Source organism: Pocillopora verrucosa, chromosome 4 (assembly GCF_036669915.1).
Source record: "Pocillopora verrucosa isolate sample1 chromosome 4, ASM3666991v2, whole genome shotgun sequence".
NCBI lineage: Eukaryota > Metazoa > Cnidaria > Anthozoa > Scleractinia > Pocilloporidae > Pocillopora > Pocillopora verrucosa.
In genome coordinates this window covers 23,761,486-23,789,484 of record NC_089315.1, presented here as the reverse complement: position 1 = coordinate 23,789,484, position 27,999 = coordinate 23,761,486, and the positions used below count along the sequence as shown (strand labels likewise).

Genomic DNA, 27,999 nt, shown 5'->3' with positions numbered 1-27,999 from the left:
ATGAGTAAATCACGCGATGCTGACGGAAGAATTATTTTGTAAACCTGTTTATTTAACATATTATTGCAATCAATAAGTGTTTTCTGTTCAATCCATGGCATGCTATCAGTAAATCACGCGAATTAAATAGGATAGCGTGATTTTCTCGTCAACGATTTATTTATTAATCCTCTTTAAACCGTATTCATGACGGGCCACGAAAGTGGATTGCCGCAAGAATATTTGGGAAAACAAGTATCAAAGAGCTGTAATTGCAGCCAGCCTTGTGGTTGGCCGCAAAATCAATTTGCTGGCTGTATAGTGTCCACTGAGTAACATATACAGACTTAACGTCAGGAGAACTTTGCTATAAGAAAGGAATTAAAAATCAAAATGTTCAGTGACCCTTTTTTTTTTTTTGTTGTAAACTCGGAAATATTTAAATGAATTGGCAGCTAGTTGGCAGTTGATCACAATCACCTGGCAGCATAACTTTCCTTCCCTTTTAATACCTCGACTCCAGAAAATCCACTCCTTATATGATAATCTACCGTGTCAGGAGCCTATTACTTAGTTGGCTCTTGAACGTGTAAAATATGTGTAAACTGTAACAGACATTCTGTCTGGATAATCTAGAATGGACAAGAGGGAGATTGATATACCGCAGCTCTGGCGATTTTTCCTTTTGAATATCGTTGCTTAATGAAAGGTCTACCCCGGCTGCACACCCTCACCTGGGCGTCTCATAAGTGTTTCCCAACCCCCCAACCCTCCTTCTCTCTCTGCAGGAGTCGCACGCAAAGAAATAGATCACGGGAATCCCTGGACGCTTCCCTTAGTGACAATTCGGTTCAGGTCAGGTGCTATCGTGGCCTTATTGAACGTGAATCAAAAAAATTGTTCTCATTGACAGGGGCGACCTGACGTACCCCTGTGATACGAGAACGCTCTCGGTCATCTACCTTACTTCCCAGCGTTCCTTCGCATAAGTCGACAGTGATCTACTGATTTCATGGCCATGCGTGTATATGCGATGGCTCCATGGTGCAAGTGGGAAAAACAATGCACTCTTTGAAACACCTCTTCTATTCTGGCCGGCGTGACCAACAAACAAGCGTGAGGGAAGGAGTGGGGAAGTCATTTTTGGGTTCCCTTGGATCACGCTTTATGAACGGTCTCTTCCAGACTAAGCGCAGTCCTTCCTTCTCGGCGAAGTCGAAAGAAAAAAAATCTAAATAAAGGGGAAAAATTGAGTTTAGCGCATCGCCTGTTTCTGAGAGGACAGTCAACCCCGAGGTTATCCAGGCCTGTGGATAGAGATTGCAGAATAACTCCGGTACCCACGACTGATAGGAGAGAAAAAATAAAGGGAAGCTTGTAGTATATAGTTCGGCTGATAAATAGTTTCCTTTTTGAAAAAAAGCAGAAAAATATCTTACCCTACTGAAAAAGGTGATAACGATCAGCACGTACAATGTAATGTTAAAAAACTTGTCAGGGATTGGCGGATTGGAGTCGGCTCTTTCTAAGAAACTCCGCGGGGCAACAGGCCACAGGCGGAAATTAGTTTTAAGACTTCCTTTGTCTTAAGATATTTCCGAAATGAATTCATTTATGCAAATGTATCTTTTGTTGATACTCTGGATTAGTTATCACGGACGAAATGCCATGAGTCTTTAGCTATGTATGTGGAGAAGACTCTCGTCCATCTAAAACAGAACGACCTGGAAGAGATAAAGACAGTGTAAGTAAGTGAGCCAAATCGTCTGCATACCAGCAAACATTTCCTGATTCACCAAACAAGGCGGTGAAACTAACGGAATTCCGTGGAGTCTCGCAATCACCGCTTTTAGACCGATCTCAGACGACGTCTGGACCGATCTCTGAGCTGAAGGTCTTATTTGGAAGTAAGTTGCTGCTTATCTTTCTCTCGACTGGTGACGTTCGATATGTTTGACAGTCCATCGGATTTTAATTGTTTTCATATTCATTCGTTTTGTTTTCTCGAGTGGGAGCATGAAATACTTTTAGGGCTCAACAAGCGCGAAGCGAAGCGGGCAGAAATAAAATCGCGGTGATTCAGCATGTTGAAAAGTAAACACAACTTTGATCTGTTCAAATTCTTAGCGAATTTTAACGGCAAAACGTAATAATAATAGTATTATATTTTTGCATGAAGGCAATCTTATCGGAAATGAATGTTGACATAACTATTTTGGAATGGTGTTTGAGTTAGCGATTGACGTTTCGTGTCAATTAGTAACTACCTACGTCATACAAATTCGCTTTACGAATGACTTCAAAACGTTCCTGTGCTTGAAGCGAAAGCAATCGAATTCAGTTTGTCGATTGTCGTTATAATCAATATTTAAAAATCAGAGGTTGTTTTGAAGTTCAAAAGTCAAATACCGACCCCAAAATGCAGCGTCCAGTGAAAGGTAACACAATGTTTAGTTTGTAAAGGTGTCAGTTTGAACTGAAATTTACCTGCGAAATTTACATAACTTGTACACTGCGTGTATCAGTTGACTGTGAAATAAGTTGTTTCAAAGAATCGGCTTTTCCTATTAGCAACTTTTACTTCGATATTTGCTTTAATACTTTTGTAGTCAAACTTAAAATTATATTTCCAGCGTTGACACTTTGGAAGCAATATCGATCTGAACACCTCGGTTCACTGAACATTGACCGCGATGAGCTTTCTATCGTGGTTAATTTCATCAAAATCTTAACCTTTCTAGCGAAAGATTGATGCCCGTTAAAACGAAATATCAATCCAAAACGATTCGGTTTGTGTCCTCTACAAATCAAGTAAATGATTTCCCCCTTCACAACTAATGACCGCACGACCCGCATCTGTAATATTAAGCTCATTTAACTCATAATGTCGTTATTAAACTGTTTCTTTAATCTATTTTCTCTCTAATATGTAGAGTTATCATTCTAACTAATAATTCGTCAGCGACTGATAAATTGTCTGAAGAAACTTGTTCCCGTCTATTTACTTTTTAAATGTACTTTATTGACAGTCGCCACGAGCTGGCAGATATTTGCATTTCTTGTCGTCTCGATGCATAAATCAGTCGTGAAAACTCGCTAAAGTTATTTTTATCACCGAAAAAAAGTAAAGGCAGTTTTAAAATGTGAAGTAGTAAGGTATCGGCTTAATCTTAAGAAATGGGTATAATTTTGGAAGCCGTAGGGGTGCTTTCTAAACAAACAGAACCATCGCTCATTATCTCTCGGGCTTGAATTTTTATTGCTCAATATGCCCGCACAGTAGCGGCGGGCGGGGGGAAGGTAATGGGGTTAAATTGTCACAGGGTCTTCACGAATTTAGTAACTTAAGCATTTTTCTCCACAACCGCAAGTCCTGTCGTAAACAATTCCACCGAAAAAATGTGTTTTGGTAATTGATAATTTTTTTATGTCGTTTTGCCGCAGATCGAATCGCATTTGGGCAGCCATGTTTCGATTCCTGTTCAGTAAAAGAGGAAAAGGGAACATCTCTCCACCAATAGAAACACACCGAACCACGGAAAACTTTGATATGCCATCTACTAGAACGTTCAAGGTCTTACGACCTGTTTTTCTCGTGTCTGTCTTCACGGGGTACTCGCATAAAAATTATCGTGTTCAAGGAGTTCTTGGTGGCTTTCTGTGGCTCGCTATGCTCCTTGCTCATGCAACATTGGACTTTCTTGCTGCCCGTCAAGTCTATACGTACGGATGGGCTTCGGTGTCTTTGAGTCTCTTTCTAGTGTGTTTTATATGCACAATTTTTAACAACAAAAAAATGTTACCTTGGCTTGAAAAGGGATTGTCACTGCTAGAGGAAGATAAGAGATATCCCAAAACAATGGAAAAATGCCAGAAAGTTTTTAAGGTAGGCATTGTTGGAGTGTTGGACTCTTGAGGTGATCAATGGCTCAACCAGGTCCTCAAAGCTTTTTTTCTCACACATTTAAAAGAAAAAGCTTCCTGGGTTATGTAGCGATAGCATCTTCTTGTTATAGGGACTAATCTTGCCATTTACTCATAGGAATTATTTAAGCCTGGGGTACTGAGATTTATGATGACGCGATCCTTTATGTTTCATTCCGGCAACCGGAGAGGATTGTAGCCTGTTAACCAGGATTTCTTACGTGAAAACGAGATCTTGGTGACGGGCCAGCCCGCTATATGATTACTTGCCGGTGTTTCCAATATGTAAGGACAATTTTCATGCCCTTCAGGAAAATTAAACACGTGAAATTGTCAGGAACAACAATCATCGGCAAAATTGATGACACTTTGACCTTTCCAACCCCCTAATACTTCAGTTTTATCTCTTTACCCTTGCTAAGTTAGACTATTCGCCCCCCACCCCCCCCCCCAAAAAAAAAAAAGAAAGAAAAAACAATGTTGTTTCGTGATTCATGAACCTTTAGCTACAGACAGGCGTCATTGAGTGAACGGCCTGAAATTCTGTGTAATTTTTCTCACAGTGGATACCGCTGTTTACCCTGGCATTTGGATTGTTCTGTGGAGCTGGTATCTTCGCCTGCCTTCATTTTGACGAGACGTTGGACGTCAAAATAAACCTCGACGGAGCGAGATCTGAGTTCCCGGACTACGCGCTCGTCACTCTGAAAGTGGTTCGATTCTTGGCAGCTTGTTACGTCATGTTTGCTTTAGCGCTGTTTTGGACCGTCACAGTATGTGTCATGCACATAACTGGTTACTCTATGACGGAGTTTCACGGTGGGTAGCACTTTAGTCTTTGTTTTTCTTCTTTACTGCATTACGCATCCATGCTAAACGTTATTCCTCGTCCAATCTCGAACCCAAAGCTCTTCCCTATTGCGCGTACATACGCAACCCAAGGATGTTTTGCGCAATTTTGGCGCGCGCGCACAAAGTACTAAGCGGCAGAATTTACCTCGAGACTGGATCTAGCCAGAAAAGTGAATTGTCATCCTCTATGTATGGTGATTATTTTTCTTTTTAAACTCAACAATAACTTATCTCTGAACATAAACATAGAACAAGTTTAGTTCTCTATTTCTGATGGGAACAATTTAATATGAAGTGTTATGCGCTGTTGTTCCTGGGAAGAACTTTACCTCGTCAGCGTTTTTGACATGCAGTGACAGACAATATCTCTTATAACCCTTAGAGGAGATAACCAAGCACCTGGTCGACAGGGACTCACCAATCACATTCAGACAAGGAGTAGTATCGTTCTCAGAGAGGGGAAGATTTGTGAGAAAATCTGCGTCTGCGTGCAGGGTAAGATAGAAAACCCATTGAAAGTGTTTCGTAAAACTAACACTGTTGTTGTCTCACGCTCTGAGATCACAGATCACAAAAGATAAGTTTCGGTACCTGGAAATTCATTAAATATCAGTGCGAGATGGTGCTCACAAGGCTAGTGTAAGTGATTGGCGTGCTTGCCATGTGTTGTTGTCTGACAGGTAAAGCTCCTTGCAATTCCCAATCTATTGTATTTACGAAATTCATGCTGCTTAGTCAAGGCTCCTTCCCTGGGAAACAAATGCACCAGCTTCCCACACACTGTTGAACATAACTATTATATAAAAACTGTGGCTGTTACCAAAGTATAAAACGTGAGCAAGATTTTCCAAGGGGGAGGGGGGCATACATTGGTGTTCGACTGGAAATTGGTGGCATGTTAAATTGTTTTATTACTTTGATTTAAACTTTTTCTTGACAATTACGTCCTTGCACTCTAAGTACAGCACGGGGCACCACCATCATATTAAGTCGCTTTTTTCGCGGAATGTGGCGTCTTCCTTGAGAATGGGCCGGCTGCATTAGTAAGGAAATATAAGCAATTTTTATAGACTTAAGAATAACTTGTTGAATTTCTCTCTTGCCCCGCAGGTTACGCTGGCTGTTCTTTTGGTGTACAGCATCGCATCCCTTGCAGTGAATGCATTTCTGTTTTTGTACAAGCAGCGACACATTGTGTTCGCTTTCTATGCGTTGCTTCCCAGTGTCGTCGCTGTCTACCCTCTGTGCATGGCTGCTTGGGTAACAAAACAATACTCATGGTATGCAAAACAGTTCAGTAAGAGTAAGGGAAATACAGTCGCTGTATACACTTCGTGTAGGCCACTTCGTGAATTATCTGGCTGCCACACTGGATTTTTTAAGCAGAGGAGGGTTGGAGAGAGAAATACCATTATTTCTGCAAAGCTTGTCTGCCTTTAAAAGTATAGATCGTTTAATTGCTTAGGAAGCCTTTAGAAGCCTAATTACGAGCAAGGTGTGCGGTGAGGGTGAAATAAGCTGAGCTAAATGGCTTTGTTGAACAAGGCGTAACTGAGCCGAAATGTGATTCCTAAATCATTTTTGCAACAAGTTACTCGGGATTTGATTTCAATTGAATTTTGTTTTTGATGTTTTTCTAGGTATCTCGCGGTGGTGGTGAAAGCCTGGGCCGAGAGACCCGAAAGCAGTTCCGAAGAGGAAGAAAACGAGCGTGACGCTCCGAGACAAAAAGAAAAGCTGGGTCAAAAGCGAGGGCGAAGTCTGTGGAGAAGAGTACACAGCGCAAAGAAAAGCGCTCGCAAAGAGAACCTCCTCCCTCTCAAGAAGGCGAATTCTAACCCTCTGGCTAGTGAAGTCAAGTCTGGAGTGGAAGAGATATCAACTAAGCAGAGCTACGTCGGAGAATCTCTCCTTCGTCCGCAGGTCACTGTAAGTGATCCGGAACTCTCCGAGGACGATCGGCCACAAAATAACAGCCATTCGGACGACGACCAGCTTAAACCGAAGGAACCCGACGGCAGTGAAACTCCGAAGAGATCCCGACGCGAGGTTTTGGATATGGTTCTTCGAGGAGCCGCAAGAGCTGTCGGAAAACTTAAACACAACGCCAAGAAACCTAAGTTTAATTTCGAGAAATACATCTCTTATCTTCAGAACGTTCTACCCAATATTGGTTTTGACATTATGGGAATCATTGTCACCTGGAATATGGTGTCCGCCATCATATTTCTCGAGGTGTCCGTTCTTGCGCTTTTTGTTCAAGAATCGATTTTCGGCAATTCCAAAGCAACAGTTGCATTGTAGAGATACTGATGCTACAGATACAATGAAAAATATAGGCTCTGTACAATTTGAACTTTTAAAAGATTTTTGTGCTTAAGGTGTTTGTGCTTAAATACTCGACCAAAAGTAAAAGTTGGGATTCAATCGTTGGATATGATAAAGTGCGTTTGATGGCACACTGACTCGGGATTGTATCAGTACACCAACGTTACATATAAATGTATAAATGATGGTCAATTGTTATCTTGATAAACACAAATCAACCAGTTGAAGAGGCCTCGGGCCGAGTCTTGGTAACGTTGTGAATTTACTTTTGTTGCTATCGTAGTCGAGCAGATTTGAGCCGTCGAATTCATATCAGTTTACCTGGCATCGTTTTTGTATCTACTTGCACAAGCCTTGTAAGAATAAAGTTCATACAACAACCAACAACTTTCAGCTTTCAATATAAATGCATAGTTAGGAGATACGCTAGTATATAAATTGTTAAAGTCGAATGTGAAGTGTAATCATGCGAGTGGAGGTAGTCACTCATTTGTAACTGGTCAGATACGATTCTTCAGTCAAGCAAAGTCGTTTTGCGTATTAAATTATTTAAGTCGTTGCTTTGGTTCTAGTAGATATGGGCAGAACAACAGTTTTTTGTGATTTTTATAAAATAGCTACAATAAATCTATACTAAACTTAGGGAATGTATGAACTTACAAAAAAGAAAATGTTCGTTCTTTCGCTGTCTGTTAACGAGGAAGACAAGGAGTAAGTTTCTAAAGAAACTGTGGGGCTGCGCTGGTGGGGGGATTACACGATAATTCGGTTTCAATCAACTGAATTGATATTGTACCTTGGCCACCGTAGAGAATTTCTAAGGCTTACGTTCCCAGGGGTAGCCCTTAGTCGTTGCTCTGACGAAAGGCTAACGCTGGAACTTTCCACTTGGAAACTCTTCACGCTGGTTAAATTATATTATCAACTCAGTTGATGAAACCAGATTATCTTGTAACAGTGGAGACAGGTTGATTGAAACAATCACGCAATACCACAGATACAATACATGATTTCAGGGTGAAATGGGCAAAATGTTTTGAATTTATAAGTACAAATCTCTCATCTACCTGTCAGTAACATGGAGTTAAATAAAACCTAAATTCTTCAAATTCTAATTATCCTTACAACTTTTAATAAAATATAATGCTACTAGACCAGTCCACAAATTTGAATATCAACCGAATGAGGTACAAATTCAAATCCTGACGTGAGTGTTTCCTTTCCTACTATTAAACATTTAAAATTGGTGATATCATTTGGAATATATTGTGACGAATTGAGTAGTGGACTTTACATGGAAGCCGCTCCAGGATTATTGTATCAAGTTTCCAATGTTGTAATTTTAAGGCCCCTCTTTTAGGAACCAAAATAGTACCTCACAGGGGGCCCGGGTAGATCATCATCGCCGTCACCCTCAAACGACACGGTGAGGTCCACGTAGGCTTTGTTAGGTGCCTTAATCAATTTGGTCATTCTGTTTAGGAAAGACGCATTACGAACGTTGACAACAAAAAGCGAAAAGGAATAATCAATTAGTGTCCATAAACTGGAAATTTGAAGACACACGGGAACCTTTATTTGATGGAAATCCTTTTTAGGCCGCGGTTTTCAGTAGACCATTAAAACATTTCAAGATTTCCCTGTAACCACGTTGTTTGAAGAACATTTTTTTTTTCCACTGTTAGGGACCACTCAGCGTTTATCGGGGTTGTACAATTTCGTCGTCTTTGAAAAAATTACTCGTGGTTATTAACATTAAATTGCACTCGAAATCATGTTGTTACTTACACTATACTTACTTCTGTTCTAATCGTTTAGAGTGTCCAGGTAACATTGGGACGTATACAATCTTAACGCCGTGTACAACAATGGATACAACAAATCCATATTTATCCTAAAGAGAAGAAAATTACAGACAGAGCTTTATAAGGATGCCATTACATTTCTTAGGGTATCTCGGCAATACAATAAAAACACGGATAACGCTTTAATCCCTAGCCACTTTGACACTTTGCAGTCCTACCGAGAAAATTCCGAAGAGACATGGGCAATGGAGGTTTCAGCATGCCTTTCACACCCCTCTTTGTGAAGTAAAAGGGATGAATCAAAAACACAAGACAACTTTGCATGTATCCAAAATGCTAGTAAGACGCGAGTGCATTAGAGAGCTTTTCGATTGAGTGTCGTAAAACCAGAACCAAAGCAATCATACTAGCCAATCAGAGAAAACAAAATATCACGAGGAGCCAATGAGAACTCGAAGTAAAAACAAGCAAACTTCTAAAGCGCGGGAAAACGCGGGTGACTAAGTCGCGGTTGGTTTTAGGTTTGAATCTGATTGGTTGAGAAAGTGGCGCGAGTTTCTGGACCAATCACCGAACGAAGTACAGGAAAACCAAAGCAGTCCCGGATTACGATCGACAATCAATTGAAAATTGTTCTATCCACAAGACTGTAAGTTCCCGCCTTTGTTCGTAACTTACCACGCCGCTTACCTTGAAATATGTCACAAAGTCTTTTAGTTTAAATTCTTGTGTTCCTTGGACCACCCATTTGTCCCAGTTTGAAAATGACAGGCCTTCCCTTTAAACAAAAAAAAACAAAAAAAAACAATGTATCAGAAAAGCGATGTAAATCTGGCAAATGATGCTCGTCTAAACACCTCACAAAGAAGCCCAATGAGGAAGAATTATAGTCTTAAAACAACATTCTTAAAGGAATTACATTAGAACGTTATCGTTGGCACGTCTGGGAAATTTAAGCCTTATTTTTTTTCTAGATCGTAATGTGCACTCCTTGTTAATATCATTTATCTTGAACCATCCTTGCTCCTTCCGGTTGTTCTTGTTTTTTTTTTTTTAACTTTTCGGGTTATTTTCTACATCAGCAAACTGTTATTGCGTACTTCAATTTAATTAAACCCTTAACACCTCAACATCAGTTTGAACACTCTCCAGATATTTCCAATAGTACTTATGAGGATAATTTGTTTAATAAATAAGAACTTATTTTGAAGACAAGCCTTCTTTTTATTCTCATACCTACACACTTAATCCATAATTGATCCTTAAAGGGACAAATGAAATGATAAATACTATATAAAAGAATCAAAGTACTATAGCTCCTTTAGACAACACACCTGATGACCGTGACCTCTGGGGGGCCTGGTTGCGAGAAAATGACATAAGGAAGTGCAAGGTTCATGAAGCAGTTTTTGAAGTCTTCAGCGGGACTCTTCATAACAACCTTAACAAGCTCGATAGTGACCTGAAACCGAATTAAAAGTATCTTTAATTTTAAGTCCCCTGTAACGTCGACAATACTCTTTACGTATCTACAGCTAACCCAACACTTCTGTTTTCCTTACACTGCTTTGAAACTTACCAAGCCAGCTACAGCAGCAGTAGTGGTAGCAATGGCAGGTACTATTTTACCAGCAATTTTCTTGGTTTTCAACCTGTCAGCAGTTTCTATACTATACATGGTAGCGCGAAGGTTCTGCAACATAAGCAATAGAGAAGATTCTTAGTCATCACCAAACCAAGAGACACAATCATAAAAAAAATGCATCTCTCGAACTTTACATAGCTATTGTCTACACATCGTTCAGTTGGAGTCTGAGATCTCTAAATTTACAGTAAGTTTAGGTAAAAAACCAGTCACAATGAATGGGTTGTACGTGTCAATTAAAATAGTTAAAACGAACTCACTGAAGCTGAGGTGATGAAGTCGATGTGACCGTTCGAATCATCGTCTTTTTCAAATTCTTGGGGAAACATTGCCGGCACATCTGAGCAAAAATGATACATAATGATGACAAATTAACGCTGGGAATGATATGTTAGAAATAAAGTCCAACGAAAAGTGGCAACAACAACAACAAATAAGACGTATAGTGATATACACAACTTTGAGCACCAAATTTTTTGGGATTTAGCGGATTAAGCTTGCTCAACTTATTTTCAGACCATCCATAGGTTATCTAGTCTTCCAGGAATGTAACTCGCATCTCGTGAGCTGGTTGAGTGTTTTGGTGGAGAGAAAATGAACGCCCTCCTGAGTAAAATTGGCGACACAGGATTGACTATTAGTAGACCCTACATAGCCGTCAGTGATCGATGGTGATCTAATCATAACTTCATCAGTGCTCTTATGAGTTACGGCCTACATAGGAAATTAACGCCTCTTAAGCTTGATCAAATTATCGACCTTTAGAACAACAACAATCAAAAAAACAAAACAAAAGGGCAGATAAAAAGAGGTGGAACATGATTTTCGTTTCCTCCTCACTCGGCAAAGTTACCTCCAGTACATAAATCAGATACTATGACTACTGGAACTCAGACATAAAACCAAACGACGTATTGGCCTGAGTAAGGTGTTCGGTATAACATATCCTACCTTTGCTTGACTTAATTCCCTTTGCCATTATCTCTCTGATATGTGATATTAATTCATTCAAGTCACTAGAGGACACATTAGAAGACTCGGCTGACTTCGATGCCGTTTCGTCTGTTTCAATTTCCTAAGACATAAAAATTTGGAAATAATCATTAATCCAACAAAGCAAAACAATGGTCAGCCCAGGCCCGCTCTGCTGCTATACTAAGAAAGAAGACACGATGGAGAGTAAGAATGATGACAATAATCGCCTGACCTTTGAACTTGGCCTAAACTCTGGAACTTTGACATCGCGGAGTACGTCAGTAATACGTGTGTCACTTAAATCCTGTGGTAAAGAGAAACAAAATACTAAGGAGACTTGAATCTGTTAACGTGCTTGCAACAGGTCGCTGTGAGGATTTGTTTATGTAGGACCACAATTAGCAGTTGTTACTTAATATGTGCACCGCGTAGTGCCTGGCAGATACAAGTCAGTATATACTAACACAGCGGATAGCTTTGATTGGCTACTCAAGCTCCGTATATCCTTTGCTATTCATCTCTGAGCAACGCACGGAATTTGCGCCCAAAATATTGAAATCGTTGGAGGATAAATGAAATGAACTCATTCACCTTTTTGTGCTATATTATCTCAATGTTTTTGTATAAACTAAAACTACTTTTCATCCCAATTATAATGAATGGACAAAAAAATGAATTACCTCAGTGGTGTACTTGATACCGCAGGTGTCTGCATGTAGTTTACTGCTACTTCGTACAAAAAGCATGTGTCTGGAGAAGTATGAACAATCAGAAAACAAGGTCTTAACCTAAAATTTCCACGCTTTTCGATGAAATGAGAACTGTGGAATTGGAAATGCGTTTTACGCTGATGTCGATCGTATTTGGGACCTGCCGTGAAACACTGCGCAATTGTAAAGCGTTCAAGTATTGATTAAATTATTTTGATCCAATTGTTTATTACTGCCATAAGATGTCAGTTATGATTATAATTGACGGCAGCATGGAACAAAATCATACTTTTTGTCCCAAAACTAAATCACACCGTTATTGCATGTTTCCTGGGGTCTGTTTCTCGAAAGACCTATCAAACTATGCGCGGACGAAAACCTGATTTATACCTATATTTTTTTGCCGTGTTTTATTCAAGGTAGATATTTTTAGAGTCTTGAGAAACAAACGGTAAAATGCCACGAAACGAAACAGAAACTGGATGTTGACCCACAAACCTCATGAAATTTTCCTTAGAGTAAGATTTAAAAACATTTCTTAGGGCCGGTAAAGGTATGGAACTTTCGAGAAACGGGCCTCAGGTCACAAAGATGCTCACCACACCGAGAAAAGCAGTCACTAACGATTGAACATCAAGTAATGGAAACAAAGACAAAATCAGTTTGATAAATGACTCACAATTCATTCGTGGTGTCGAACTGTTGCGGGATTGGCGGTCTCTTTGGGCTCTGCCAGAAAAGCGCTGAGAGTGAAAATAAACATTTTACTCTTACAAAACTGACTAACAGTTATTAAACGTAATGAGGCATAATTTTAACTTACAACCATCTTTGACTCTCGTGTCTAGTGGAAATGCATGGAGTAATTGTTTGGCCTGACAAATAGATAATATATAAATAAATAAGTAAAATGATTTTTGAGAAGTGGAAACGCCATCAAATCGCTGTGATACCACAAGGCTGAGTGCGTTATCGTGATCAAAACATCTGCCACACGAGTGGTTAGTTAAGCAGGAACACAAAATGATTAAGTATCTGAAGACTCTTTGCTGGGCAATTGCGTTTTCTTTCATTAGGGGCATGAAGCCAGATGAATAACAAAATTTCCGCCATTTTTTCACCAATTACGCACCCTTAATTGTTCCCGCCTTTTTCTTGGCCGATTGCAACGGCGGCAGTTGGTTTCCCGCCACTGGGTAAAAGTTGCGCCATTATCAGATTATTAGAACACACTTGCCTTGTGATTGTAGTATTTCTCAAATTCTATTCTACTACGGGAAACACATTCCGCCCAATTGGCAGGTCGTTGTTTTAACATTTTTATAACTCGGTAAACACTTTCAGGTTCGTCTCCAGATTGAAGAATCTAAGAAAGAAACAAAAACAACACATAACCTACGTCGTTCAGTAAAAAACAAACTATTAATTCTCATCTCCACTCTTGTTTCATCTCAAAAAGTAGCTGAAAGCCGATTTTCCCATCTTGAATAATTTAGACCACACTTTTCAAGTTCGTGCTTTTCAGTCCATCCTCGTTTATTTTTCTGCACATCTATTCATTCATTCACTAATTTGTTGATTCGTTTTTTCTTGGACTCGCCTTGAAAAATGTAAGAATTTGCGTATCAAGGAGTATTTTCGAAGCACCTATACTACGCTACCGGCAAGGAACAACGCAATCAGAGCTCTACAGATCTACGCGATCAATTCATCACTTTACAAAAATGCCGTGGGAAATTTGAGTGTGTTATTTACGAGATGCCTACAATAAAGAAAAAGAAACTGACTCTGAACACTAAAACGAACTCCATTCCAGCCAAACTGTTTCCTTTTTACTTACATTCTTTCCTTTGTTTCGACACCTTTAGTTATAATTCTGTGATATTTGATGTTAATGAAATTCGCTGAGAGATAAACCACTTACTTCCAATAGTTTTTCTGGAGATTCATTCGCGGACCAAAATGTCATGTACATACCAGGCTTTTGAGAAAAACAGTTTTCGAACTGAAAGAATAAAACAGAAAAAAAAAAAAACGCTAGACGGAAAGCATTCTGACTCTGAAATAAAAATCGAGGTGAACTGACTTCTCAGTTTATAAATAAACACAGTCAATACATTTTGATCTTCATTTTCTACCGAAAACGAAGAAACTAATGGTTATAATGCATCGCAATAACTATTTTCCCAAAATTCAATCTTTCAGGGATACAAGTTGCCTAACTGTGTAATCAAAAATCTCAGTGCGATCACTGCTCACTGTGGCGCGAAATTACTTGAGTTAACATGACGGGAAATTCCAAACGTAACCAATAATACTATTTAGAAAGAAACGTCGCAATCATTTGCGAATAGCAGTACTGTAAACACGCATGCGCAGATGGCTAGAAACTACTTCTAAAGGCACCCCGCCTAAACCACTCACGCTTGTCTAGGCGCTATCCATGCACACTCACGAAAAAATCTCCTCGCTTTACCTTATCTCTGGCCCACTGTATGGTGTGTTCTATGACCGCCGGGAATGACTTGAGTGTACAGTGCGGTACTTCCTCCTCTGGAGGGTCACGCTTTAAATAGAAATTGAAATAAACCACTAAGAATAAGACTTACCAAACTATTACGTTATTCTTCTTAACCAACGCCGAGACTGACGTTCGTAACTGAAACGTTTATACTCTAAGCTACCAATAAAAAAGGGGAAGCAACAACATACCTGACTGGCATATGACTCCGTGAGATGAGGAACTATGACCTGTTGAAAAAAATGCACCCACCTCCTGAAAAGATCGCTTTTTTAACCCTTAAACTCCCACGATCTGATTATTAATCTCCCCTCTAGCTGCTACACATTTAACTCATCAAACTAAGACTTCAGCAACAAATGCTCAAAAGCGCAGTTACATTTAGCGGTAAATTAAGTAGTTTGTGAATCAACAAAAACGCTGAAAAGAAAATTGCGATAATTGTTGAAATCATTTGGCCTTTCCCAGTGGATTGATGTCCTAAATAGAGAGCAAAATGGGAAAACAGACGTTGAATTAATCCTTCACCTGTACATGTCCTTTGGGTCCCATTGTTCCTGACTCCAGAAGGGCTCTTTGGGTACTGACACATCGACTGTAGTAAAAAAGAAATGCCGCTTTATACACTGACGTTTTCTGTAGTCTGCTGAAAGCTTGTCAATCTCGAGGAACAACCATATCTATTACATTATTTAATGACAACCGTAGCATGGGTATACTGTCAGATTTTCTTCACAAACTCGTTTAGCCACCACAAATCAAGAATGAGTGAAACTTACCTATCCATGTACCGCCTGGCCTCCACATTGTCCAAAGCATTAACAACAAGGTCCTGAGACTCAAAGAACTGATCAGTGTACAGCGTTTCTTCCGTTTCTGGACAAACTGCAACAATAAAAACACAATATTGTTCCGTTTCTGGACAAACTAAACTCAAAACCCGAAGACAACTTTCATTACTGTCGCTATTTAGACCTACGTGTTACCTTTGTGTTGTTGAGGATCGACATCAATATCTGGAAGGAAAGCGAGATAATCAGATTGTAGGTGAGATAAAAAGGAACTAAACCTTAAGCATACGCAAAGAGGTGCCCCCTTTAAACCAATAGAGGGGGTAAGTTTCTAAAGAAACTGTGGTGCTGCGTCAGTTGTGGGTATTACAAGATGATTTGGTTTCATCAACTGAGTTGATATGTAAATTGGCCGCCGTAGAGAGTTTTTTTAGCTGTTCGGTTTTAGGAAGTAACCCTTCGCTCTAACGAATGAAAAGTCGGCTTGATTTTAAATCATTGACAAATGTTCTCAGTTAAGGTACAGAGTGGAAAGGAGTGGCAATGAGATTGTTCTCGTTACCGACCAATGATCACAAGGTTGCATACAAGTTGTCAGAAGGAACCGTCACAGTCTATAACGTAGTGTTATATTACCTGGGTTTATTAAAGTAACTGATGAAGCAGCTGTAACTGATTTTGGTTTCTGCGAGGAGAAAAAACATAGTAGTTTGTAAGCGCAACATCGAAGGGAGGAGCAGATTGACGACTAAAAAGTAGATCTTGTCTTAATTTTTTTAAGATATTTGTGATCCATGTCAACACGCCATCACCTAAAGAATCATCATTTTTCAAACCACGTTTGATTTTCTACCATGGCATTCTCACTCCATGCACGATCAATGGAATAAAGTTATTCCATTACAAATAGTTAGAAGATTTAAAAAACCAGCACTGAGGCGGTTCATTTTTTCATACATCGCATCCTGCCTTAAAGAAGCCTGATAGCGTCCACTGCGTTCGGGACATTTTTCGCGATTCTAAAGATAAGTGTTGAGGAATTTTCATAACTTGCTCCGTAAAAGTGCATTTCGATTGACTGAGTGTCGTAAAACCAAAATCAAAGTAATCAGAATGGCCAAACAGAACAAAAGGAAAAATCACAAGAAGCAAAGAAATAGCAAGGACACCGCCTGAAGCGCGGGAAAAATGCGCCCCTCCGCCCCCAGGACAAACTCTTCAAGAAGAGTTTTAATATAGGATCGACACCTCATCTTACCTGTATGTGATGAGGTCGGAATAAAAATTGACGATTTAAATTGGACTTTTCAATGAGGTCGTTGTCCGTGATGGTCATCTGTGAAGTAGAGAAAAAAAATTATGTAACATGAGCACTGATTGGAGATTTAAATATTAATTAACAAATGAGACAAGTTGCAGAAGTAACAAAACGCGTACCAGTCCATTGCGGCCACCGCCAATACCTAAAAGGGCAAAGTTCTTTAACAGTTCACACCCTATAGCACCACATCCAACCTGTAAAAAGATGAAAAATAAGATTACAGAGGAAAACAAAACATGGTATGCGTGGCCTTGTCGTGCTACAAGAAACCATATTTGAAAGCAATCTCTTTAAAAATTCGTTGTGATTATCTCACCATAAAGAGTCTCAGATTAGACAGTTTACTCAGCAGTTCCTCTCCAATACAAATTCGAAGAGAATCATAACGATCAAGCCTAAAAAAGGTAGTGTATACATCGTGTTAGAAAAAATTGTTGACCTCCCTTACAGGTATACAGGTATGTAAAACAACACACGATGAATAAGAGGTTGAAACAATTTTTAGAGTCTACTATCAAAAAAACAACTTGATATAAAACTGACTTTTTTTTTTCTTCAAAGAAATGAATTAGATGTTGTGGGTATGAAGTTAAAAGAACTGCTTTTAACAAGAGCTCTCTTTGACATGAACATAAATAACAGAAAAATTCAAGCAAAGAGACAGAACAAACAACAGACAAGGACACAACGAAAAGACGAGACGAGTCGAGAGGAGCCGAGGCGGAAAAGAGTTTCTAAGAGTTCTCCAGTGTATTCAAATGTAAACAAACACACCCTTGTCTTCCCTTCCGTTTTACATACACATGTACATGTATAATGTACAAAAAAGCGACAAACAAACCTTGGGAGGAACGAAGTTTTGTCTAATGTCTCCTGTCCCTTTAACATTTCAGTGGCATCGATATAAAGCTGCGTAAAAGTCAAAAACAGTTAAAGATATTATCAACGTTTTGGTGAGATGAATGGTTACTCTCATTTACGTGCCTTTTTTTAATACACACAGCTGCGTGTAGTGACACGCACTGTGCGTGTTTCACGCCGCTAGTGCGTTGGAATTGCACGCGTGTCAAGCGCGTGTAATGATGCAGTACACGAGAGCGATAGTGTAGATCGACCCGCGGATGAAATACAAGTGAAAAAACGATCCTCGTAAGTGAGCAACAGTTCCGTTAATTTTGACTCACCTGCGAGGATCTTTTCGTTACTTGAAAATACAACCTTTTTTTTTGTTTTAAGAAGAGTTCCCAAAAGGTTTCCTGACAAGAGGGTGGAGGAAAGGGGGAAGATATCAGTATTACAGAAAGGAGAAATAAGATGCTGGTCATTCTTAGGGTTTAACGGATTAAAATAACGTTGGAATAAAATCCTTACATACCCACTGCTTTAAAGGAGTGTACTTTCCAGTTAAAGCTTTCAACACTTCCTGACCTACAATTCCACCCAGAGAAGCTGTCAAAGGGGAAAAACAGCCTCGACATGTGAAAGCTAACTGTTTGAGTAGCTTTTCATCAAGAATGTCCACCTGAAATACAACTTACAAAGTTAACGTTATTATTTGTATGATTCACGGTCCGCTCTAAAACTCATTGACCCATTTTGAAACAAATACTGTAATACGCAAGACCTCTAACCTTGGTATCTGCTTTCTGGTTCAGTAATTTTGCCATTTCATATAATTTCTTTGCATCCGCACTATTCCTGAAAAATCAAAGATATGAGGAGAAAAGAAGCTGATCATTTAGACCCTTCTTTATGATGTTAAAATTTACTGCAATCATCAAGGTTAAATTACAAAAAGATGTGAAAAAAGTTAGAATCAATCGATCTAACGTTTCGAAAAAGCATTCTTTAAACTTGGCTCGTTTACATGTTACTGTTCGCTTTTAAGGTCAGGTTTTTCATGCCCTCTTTCCCCGCACATTACCTAACTTCGGGCAATCTTCTTTGTTGTTCTTGAAACAAATGTAAGGCATGTACCCCATGATGTAGATGTAACGGAACCTACCCAAATGAAAAACAACAACAACAATTACAACAAAAGGAACATGGCTACAGAGTGGTAGAGGTACTTCGATCTGGTCATTCGTCCCATAAATCACAACACCTGGCATCCTGGAATCGAGGGGAGTCTACGAGCGCCATGTTCCATCATTAAATGTATTATGGATATCGGGCTTCGCTGCGCGCGCTGCAATCTCCACTATAACCTAAACCTGCAAAGCTTGCAACTGTGGATCAGAAGGACAACTTATAGAATAAACGCTTCGACCACAGAGCCTAAGTAGTAATAATTCAGGAAGGAGGGCGAAGAAGGGCTCTAGATAACTTGGGTAAATTTCTGAAAACATATAATTTAAAGTTCAGTTAGAGCAATTTTCAGTTGTGTCGAAAGTAACCCGGGATAACAATGGTTTTGCATTCCTTTTGCTTTGTGATTGAGGATCAAAGTCAGTATTTGTGCAACTGCGCACCTACCCCTCCCCAAACCCAACAACAGTCAACTGACAGCAATTTAGGGTTAATGTTGGGTTAGGGGAGGGGTAGGTGTGCAGTTTCCCAGTTATTGACATTGATGCGTGAGTGCAACCAGTCAGAGCAACCCTTGCAACCGGCCAATCAGAGTGAAGGAAAGTTCCCAAGTTTTCTAGACTAACAAATTTGAAATTTAATATTACATACCTCCATCTTGCTGAGATCTGCAGTAAGAATATCTGGCTTACTAAGCTGTGTTTCGAGGGACTCCTGAAGAGAAATTTGAAACTCTATCAACAGCAAAACATTTAATCCAGCTTCAAAGGCTTCTATGATGACTTAAGATCAATACAAGAAAAGTACTTCAGAATTATCAACAACTGGCCGGAGTCATTACAAACATTACATACAAAGAAGCAAACTAATGTATATTATCAACAGATAAAAATTTAAAAGATTTCAATCATGATTCCTTACAAATTCTATTAAAGTCGAGGAAGTTTTGACTTGTCTTGCAATTCCACCATATTGATAATCTTCATAATCAGGTCCAGTGGTGTCACAGATGCTGAATGCATATGGAGACAGTACTGAAGATCAAAACATCATTTGATTGGTACAATGTATGTAAATTGCATAGTATTCTACTACAAAGATGGATTTAATTCATATTAATAGAACTTTTTTTGATTGATATTTAACTCTTGAGATCCTTTGACCATTTATAAGCTGTATAATTATGCAACTATCCATCACAGTTACCTTTCTCTTACTCATTACACCCTGAAATCAATATTAATATTCTCCATAGTCATTTCTATACAGTACATTTCCATTGGTACTGACAAGAAGAATTTGTTTAACATTTAAAGCTTCAAAGGGTGGCAATGATTTCCTTTATTCCCATTATCTTAATAAATGATTTAGCAAGATTACTATAAGGAGAATTAAGATGCTGGTCACTCTTGGGGTCTGAAGGATGAACCAAGACAGACATTCCACTAAAGAGGAATACTAAAATCAATATCAGTAACAATGAGATGGACACTATCCACAGCCCTCATATGTGTTCAAGATAACGACTGTATGACTACCTCTTATCTCTCAAGCCACATAAATTGAAACTCAGTTTTGAATTGAACAAAACTCTATGGCACTAACAAGCTAAGGGTGGAGTGAGTATGTGTTCATGTACATGCAGGGGTTGGGGAATTGTCAGACTTGCAAATCAATTGTTACATACCCTGATAATGGTTCAACCATTAGCAACTAGTCTACAAAGAATAAGCTCACAAATACTTGTTGAATTTATCTCTAATAGATTGATTTCTGATTACCTTTGACTGTATGTTCTGAGCCATTGAGAACTGTCATTCCAACTATCTCCTTGAATGAGACCTTATCACCAGTTTGTAATCCATGCATACGATTATCTAATGTTGTCACCACACCAGGATTTGCCTGCAACAAAGTTAATGCGTTTTCAAAAACATGATTGAATCAATCAAAAATTAAGAAAACAAAATAAAGTGAAATAAAAAATGGGTAAACACAGTATACTTTTTCAAATGTAAAAAATTTGTTCTACTTCAATAACAAAAAATGACTGCTTTTTATGGTACCATGATTAAAGAATATTTATTTATACATTGTAAGATATTAACCAAATTTTGATCATTCTAATACACCTATTAGTTATGCTAAATTGGCTATGAATTTGACAAAGTTACATTCTCCATTTCAGCAACTTTAATTTACCTTTGATGTAAATTAATGGTGAATGTGTTTTTGTGTGATTCTATAAATGGCCTACCTCCCTAAAGATGTTTGAGCATCGTAGGGAGGAATCCAAAGGCCTGAGGTTCAATTCCTCATGGGAAGAACTCAAAATTTTTTCTTTGTCCCACATACGAGACATGAAGAAAAAAACCTCTTTCTCTGTAAATGGCTAATAATATGTCCTTCACACACCTTAGAAATATTCCAAATGAAAAATTCTTTTGGTTCTTCTCCTGTAGAATCCACCACCTCAAATTCAGGTCCAAAGTCACAGAATGCCCAGCTAAACACCCCCTGTACACCAGCACTAATAAACTGAAAAGAAATGGCTGTCTTACTTACTGTGGTGTATTTCTATAGTCAGACAAATCAAGTACTCTACAAGGTATGTAATTGGTTGCAATGTTGGCAAGAAAAGAGGAACTTTAACCAAAACTGCTTCTATCCAAATTGCATCATTCATCCATTTCAAATGCAGTTGAAATGATACAATGCAATGCCAAAGCATATAAATCACTCACGATTGGATTAGTTAGTTTACGATCAATTAAACTAACCAGACACATTTCATAATCTCTTGAAATTCTTTACACCCTAACATCAGTATACATATTCTCCATACTGTTCTCTATACATTTCCTAAGGTGATGACAAGGAGAATTTGTTTCACAATCATTACAAGAGCTACTTTAGTTGGTGAACATTTCCTCCATTTTTGTGACCTAAGTATTTGATTCAGGGGTGGTATTGTAAGGAGAAATTACAGGCTTATCACTCTTGGAGGTCAAAACAATAATACCTTAATGGGTGGCTTCTGTGACCTGCAGAATTTGTCTATTCCAAGTTGAAGACTAAGTGGAGCCTCCGTGAGAATCACACACTAAAAGTAGAGGAAAGAAATTCACACCAGACCAAAATCAATCCTGAACCTCAAGTTTAACCTCAGCTGGTAGTTACCTAATCTGACCTGACGTGCACCAGGTAACAAGACAGTGTCAAATTCCCTGTTGGAGGATCATTTAATTTAAATGAAATAAATTCAAAACAAATTAAACAAATTTTTGCGGAGGGAAATTTGACAAGGTATAAAGATTCTGCTACCTGTAATCCAGGATGATATTATTGGCTGAATTTTGAACTGTATGTTCATGTAGACAAGAGTCAGAGTGACTAATTTTCATTCACTTCACAATCATAATTGTTACTGACCATCAGCAGAACAGAACAAACATTTTACAATAGCATTATTTTAATTTAGGTCACCAAGTGGTGACTTTGAAAAAAACTGAGCTTGCAGCCCTGAAAACAAGTGTACCACAAATGTATATAATACTTAACCTGAAAGGACGTAGAGCATTTAGAACACTACACCAATATCTAAATTTACAGACAAACCAATATTAAAATTCCATAATAAATATTATGAAATACCTGAAAGTGTGATAAGAATGCAAAGTCACCCTCACTAATTGCTGAAGTAGATGTTTGAATATTCACATAAGGATTCAGCTCAGCTAGCCTCGGGGCACTGGCCTCTGCTCTGGAAACAAAGAACAAGTTCATTAGCCTCACAATTATATTTAGCTGCAGAACAAAAGAAACTTAAGAGAGTCAGCAGGAATCTCATGAATTACTTCAAGGTTAATTTTATTCCAAATTCTATTACTAGGTTCAATTAGTTTGGTATTAGTTCCAGTTTGAAGTGTAGGAGGCTGTGGCCCAGCATTGTTCATTTGCAAGCCTTCCCTCCTCCTCTTATAAGTGATCCCCACAGATAAGAGTTATTTGGGAAAGGACATTTTAAATGTAAGTGGCCTGGTGAGGCTAGAAACCATGATTAAAGGACTATTATTTCAAAACATTTCTACACTGCATTTCCATGCTCTCCTCATGGGGAGATCTGGCACAGTTTGAGACCATTAATACTTTTTGAGCAACTTCTAAAATACTATAATTTAAAACAAAACTTCATTTTTAAGCAAAATTTTCTCAGAGATTGCCATAAACTCCCTATTACCTGCTTACAAGTCTCCTGGACCCACAAGGGGTAAAGATGTGTAACGATATCAAACAGAGGTAGGTTTACTTACAACTTAATCAATCAAAAAAATACCTGTTTCTCTTCTCCTTAATATCCTCCTTTCTCAAGAAAAATTGGTTTCCCAGATCATGATAAGAGGCAATCTTGGTGTCATGTAATGTGATTGACTACAAAACATAGTATTCTAAAGTGAGTAACTTGAAAATACTGGGACACTAGGTGAGTTCTAAATATCATCTTAGATCTGTACAGGTACACATACTTTGAACAATGTCATACATGCATACTTTGTGGTTTCTTATTTCATACCACTTAATCAATTTTGATTTTTCTTTGTCTCACGTTTCTTCCTAATTACCACAGACCATGATCTAGAGCAAATTTTCAAACTAGTTAATTGTTCAAACTAGTAATTAAAAGAAAATTTGAACTGCAATGCATAAAATTGTATATAATCAAAGTGTGATGAAACAGCTCCCTACACTACTGGTCCAATAAAGAAATTCAGAAAGTGAAGTTGAGGAGTTTCACTGTAAAGTTTAAGTGACGAGCAGAACATCTTCTTTGACTTGATCTTTTAAAAATCATTTTACCAAGACTTATAATTTGCCTTTTCTCAAAGGCTTTAAACCGAGACCCTTGGAGAGATATTGCTGAAATCAATGGCATCTTGTAATTCGATTCACTCTTTACTGTTACCTATAATCAACCTTTTACCTTAATTCCAGCAAGGACAACATTTTTAGCTGAGGAAAAAAAAAATGCATATTACAAACAAATAAAGAAACTATTGTTGTTGCTTATTGTGGTTTAATAGATAAGTTGTTTCTCTTACAATGTAAGCCACAAAAAAATAACTACAGCGTTTTCTATGCATTATCTCATTTTCATAATAAAGAACATTGCACTTCACATTCATGTCTACTAAAACTGTTTCATAATTAAACCATAACATTTGCACAAATATCTGCTAAGTCCTACCTATTTCAATCCCTAATCCCCCAAGACCACTAAGAAGCACTTTTGACTGGGCCATTTTGATCATGGCTCCATCACCAAGCATATATCGCTGACGACTGTACAAAAAAATAACAAAGTCCACTATAAATCATAACTTAAAAATTGCCAATGACAGAGGCATATATTAAATTACTTACTAGATTACATATTAATTCCTGGGAAAAAATGTGGGACAAAACCTTTTCTGTGCAGGCAAGTTATAAAACCAACTGAAGACTAACAACAATCAGACAGACAACTTTTTTTTATCTTACATTTACATAAATCTTTCATTACCATGGAGCCACTAGCATTATTGTTACTCCATCTAAATGAGATGCTTATCCTTAACCTTTTACACCCTAACATCAGTCTGCAAATTCTCCATACAGTTCTCTATACATTTCTTAAGGTGCTTTCTAGGAGAATTTGTAAAACAATCAAGAGATTTTTTTTAGTTGGTGATCATTTCCTTCATTCTTCTGATCTTAACATGTGATTCAGGGATTGATGAGATATAATAAGGAGAAATTAGATGCTGATCACTCCTAGTTAGGATTAAAGGGATCAATGTAATATAAAGAGCTTTTGAAAATAAACATAGTTTTAAGCACTATATAAATTTTATTGTTGTTATTATTATTATCATTATTTTAATTATTGTTATTATTATTATAATAGGTTGGTTAAGTCTGTTCTCAAGCCAAGTGGTGCACCCATTTGCAGCTTATCCCAGTTTCCTTATCATAAAGCAACTAAGAGTACTACTACTTCCCCCTGGAAGATTGTAAGGTTACCACCCAGCATTTCATCAGGTTTACTGATGGTTCATTGCTACCCATTTATATTCCTGGGCACTCTGAAAGTTAAGCGTTTTGCTCAAGAACACAACACAACAACCTAGCTAGGTCTGGAATCCAGACCCCTCCACACAGAGTCCAGCAAATTAACTCTAAGGGTACCACACCTTCCACTCTATTACAGCTATCTCCTTGAAATTCATTTCAATTGCCAGAACAGTTCTAGTCACCCATTGACACTCCTGGATGGAGAGTAGTCTTGCATAAGTTGAGTATCTTTTACAACAACACATTAAAATGACCTATCCATCATGACAACTTAAATCCAAACTTTTTAATGAGAGGTTCACCATAATATCTACTGAGCCACACAGTCTTCTACTATATCATTTCTTCTTATATCAAATTAACCTTTAACTCCCATGAGTGACCAAAGTAGAATTTCTCCTTACAATATCAATACAATACCAACCAGATATGTGACGAGAATAAAGAATTATATCAATTTGGGGATAATTAGTTGATCCAATACTAAATTCTCTGACCTAATATTATAAGAATAGCATGGTTTGACAGTAAGGAGAATTACAAATTTGATCTGGGAGTTAAAGGGTTAAAGCTTTTTTCATCTTCCCACTGTTTACCATTCACACACATTGTTTTTAAGTCAGTACCCACTCAAAACTTTCAGGTAAATAACCAATACTTTTCCCAATAAGGTAATCAGTATTATCAACTGAGTTGATAACATAAATTAGCCATCATAAAGAGTTTCAAAGCTGATGCTTTGAGCATTAGCCTTTCGTCATTTACTCTGATGAAGCAATAAAGCTTTGAAACTTTTTACAGTGACTAATTTATGCTATCAACTCAGTTGATAAAACTAAAGTACCCTCTTACACTCTCCTACTGACACAACACCACAGATTTTTCAGAAAGTTAACACCTTTTCCCAACAAGCATGGCAATACCCAATTGCTTTATCTCACCTGTAAAGAGAGTCATCAATTTCAACCTCAGTTTTGCTCTCCATTTTGATCTACAGTCTTCTTTGAGGGAGACTTGAATCTCTTGGCAACACTCCCTGTAAACAGATCTAAATCAATCCATGAGCTGTTTTGTCAACATGCAAAAGACTCATAGACTACTGATTATTTGAATCATACACAGGATAGATAGCCTCCTTTAACATGAAAGTCATTACAGTAAAAAGATAAGTCAGCAAGGAATAGACTGATAGCAGGCTGAGAAGGGAGCAAAAGTCCAATGATTGTCCACCGGCATTTGACCAATAGACTTCCCTTGTCATCGCCAGTCTCATACGTGGCCAAAATCTGGGGACATTTAGACATTGGTTTATCTAACTTCCTATTAGAAGTGAACACAAGCAAAGTGAAGTAATGTTTTAATTATCTATAAATGTAAGTTACTTTACAATTATTGTCAGTCATCTCAACTAACAGATTAAAATATCTGAATGTTTCTCGGATATCATTGAAAAAAACAATCATTTCTCCTGTTGTTAATAAAATTTCTTCTAACTCCCAGCTACTAGTAACTATAATCGGTCGAGAAAAAGCTAGAGTTTTGCCAAAGTTATTTGCAGGTTGTGATATTTTTAAACTATCAATATTGTGGTTGATAAATAGATATTTACTAAATTACTCAGTTAGCTTATTTCTGAATGGAAGTTTCGAGGGTTAAAGGAACTAATAGTTAATTTTGGGGCACCAGCTCTATTAATAATCACAGTTCACGTTCTTTCTGTAAACAGCCGTATGACGCTGTGTAAAGAAGCCGGAAAGACGGAAGTGAGGCTACATTGAATCACCTGAACATACACTGCTTATATTATATCCTTTCGCTTCGAATTTTGCAATAACTAAGCAGGAGACATAAGATATACAATGACACTGTAAATTTCAATTACCTTGGGACCAATACGAATGGTTAAACCAACAGCAGCTCGTCTCCCAGGCTAAATTGTGAAGAGAAAGGCAGCTTTCCGACGATGCTTGCCAGTTAGACTTAGTGACGGGTCGAAGAAGACTTGCACGAGGCTTGTCAGTCCCAGACCCCCGACGGTGATTTTCACTCGCGCCCTACCAAGGGTGCAGGGTCCCACAGCACTTTTTTTCCTTTTGCCAGTTTTGTCTTTCTGTTATTTATCGTCAGTGTAGTTATGGCGAAATTTTTTAATTACAAAAGTCGCCAATCTAGACTACTTTAAAGTTCGAAAATATTTTCTTTTTTTTTTTTCGTAGGAGGTTGAAAAAAGGGGACGATGTGCCAAAAAATAGTTTTTGTGCCAAAAATCAATTTATTAAACCAGAAAAAGATCGAAGTCACACGATTAATCGACATCCTGAACTCGCCATTATCCGATTGCTTACTATAAGTGTTATAATAAACTCCGTTGGAATGAAAGAATGGCTGCTAACTGAAACAATTTGGGGAAAATTAGCGCCAAATGATTCTTAAATCCCGCAAAAAAAGGTGACCACTTTTACCCCTAGCATCAAGTCGAAAGAGTGAAAAATGAAAAGATGAAAAAAAAGGGGGGGGGAAATATTTTTGGACGTAATTGGGGACCGAAGTGAGAGGGGTGAGGGTCTGGAGGAAGGGTACAGGTTTATCAATGTTCTGCGAAAATTAAACATGGAAAGACACTTGACATTAAACTTAAACACAATTGAATCTCACCTAACGGGAAATAAAAAAGCAGATAACTTAAACTCTACTTTATCTCCAATAAACCCTTACTACAAATTTTGCGGTCTCAGTTCTTTCAGATAAGAGAAAAACATTGAAAGGACAAAAAAATAAGGATCGTATATGACACCCTTTTCTAGACTAAATGTTTAATTTGAAATTAATTTTCCTTGGCAGTTCATATGCAGCAAATTTTTTTTTTTTTTTAAAGTTGATTGGCTGAAGAACCACTTGACAAAAGATCAGTCGTCGGAAACAATGGTAGAGAGAGTCACTACCCTAAATTATATCTGATAGTTTTGCCAATTTCTTTTCATTTTTTCAAGTTTCATAGAGCTGTAAGAC

At 38.1% G+C, this 27,999-nt stretch overlaps 2 protein-coding genes across 4 annotated transcripts; one reads left to right on the top strand and one right to left on the bottom strand.

Annotated features, from left to right (window-relative positions):
- Positions 1–1,575: 1,575 nt before the first annotated feature.
- Positions 1,576–7,310, top strand: LOC131774938 (uncharacterized). 2 transcript variants are annotated; one of them, XM_059091032.2, is made up of 6 exons: positions 1,576–1,886; positions 3,424–3,865; positions 4,467–4,722; positions 5,138–5,250; positions 5,866–6,035; positions 6,396–7,310. In XM_059091032.2, exons 2-6 carry the CDS (start codon positions 3,446–3,448, stop codon positions 7,057–7,059), a joined length of 1,623 nt encoding a protein of 540 aa, XP_058947015.2. In that variant the 5' UTR covers positions 1,576–1,886; positions 3,424–3,445; the 3' UTR covers positions 7,060–7,310. The 2 variants fall into 2 exon arrangements, with proteins under 2 accessions (XP_058947015.2, XP_058947014.2); XM_059091031.2 differs by lacking the exon at positions 1,576–1,886 and adding an exon at positions 2,261–2,417.
- On the bottom strand, positions 7,213–26,979 carry LOC131774937 (ubiquitin-like modifier-activating enzyme 6). Of its 2 annotated transcripts, none has more exons than XM_066164936.1 (37): positions 26,873–26,979; positions 25,932–26,038; positions 24,125–24,219; positions 23,861–23,889; positions 23,216–23,310; positions 22,534–22,642; positions 21,902–21,982; positions 21,295–21,417; positions 20,661–20,784; positions 19,801–19,913; positions 19,531–19,593; positions 18,776–18,852; positions 18,483–18,549; positions 18,227–18,373; positions 17,693–17,760; positions 17,168–17,246; positions 16,968–17,045; positions 16,789–16,866; positions 16,167–16,215; positions 15,726–15,755; positions 15,519–15,624; positions 15,268–15,334; positions 14,931–14,969; positions 14,695–14,784; positions 14,143–14,223; positions 13,456–13,584; positions 13,042–13,093; positions 12,898–12,961; positions 12,189–12,258; positions 11,741–11,812; positions 11,485–11,608; positions 10,794–10,873; positions 10,468–10,581; positions 10,223–10,350; positions 9,579–9,666; positions 8,883–8,977; positions 7,213–8,557 (listed from the first exon to the last, which is right to left on the bottom strand). In XM_066164936.1, the coding sequence occupies exons 2-37, from the start codon at positions 25,973–25,975 to the stop codon at positions 8,440–8,442; spliced, it is 3,066 nt and encodes a 1,021-aa protein (XP_066021033.1). In that variant the 5' UTR covers positions 25,976–26,038; positions 26,873–26,979; the 3' UTR covers positions 7,213–8,439. The 2 variants fall into 2 exon arrangements, with proteins under 2 accessions (XP_066021033.1, XP_058947013.2); XM_059091030.2 differs by having other exon boundaries at positions 25,932–26,026; positions 26,873–26,977.
- Positions 26,980–27,999: the final 1,020 nt, after the last annotated feature.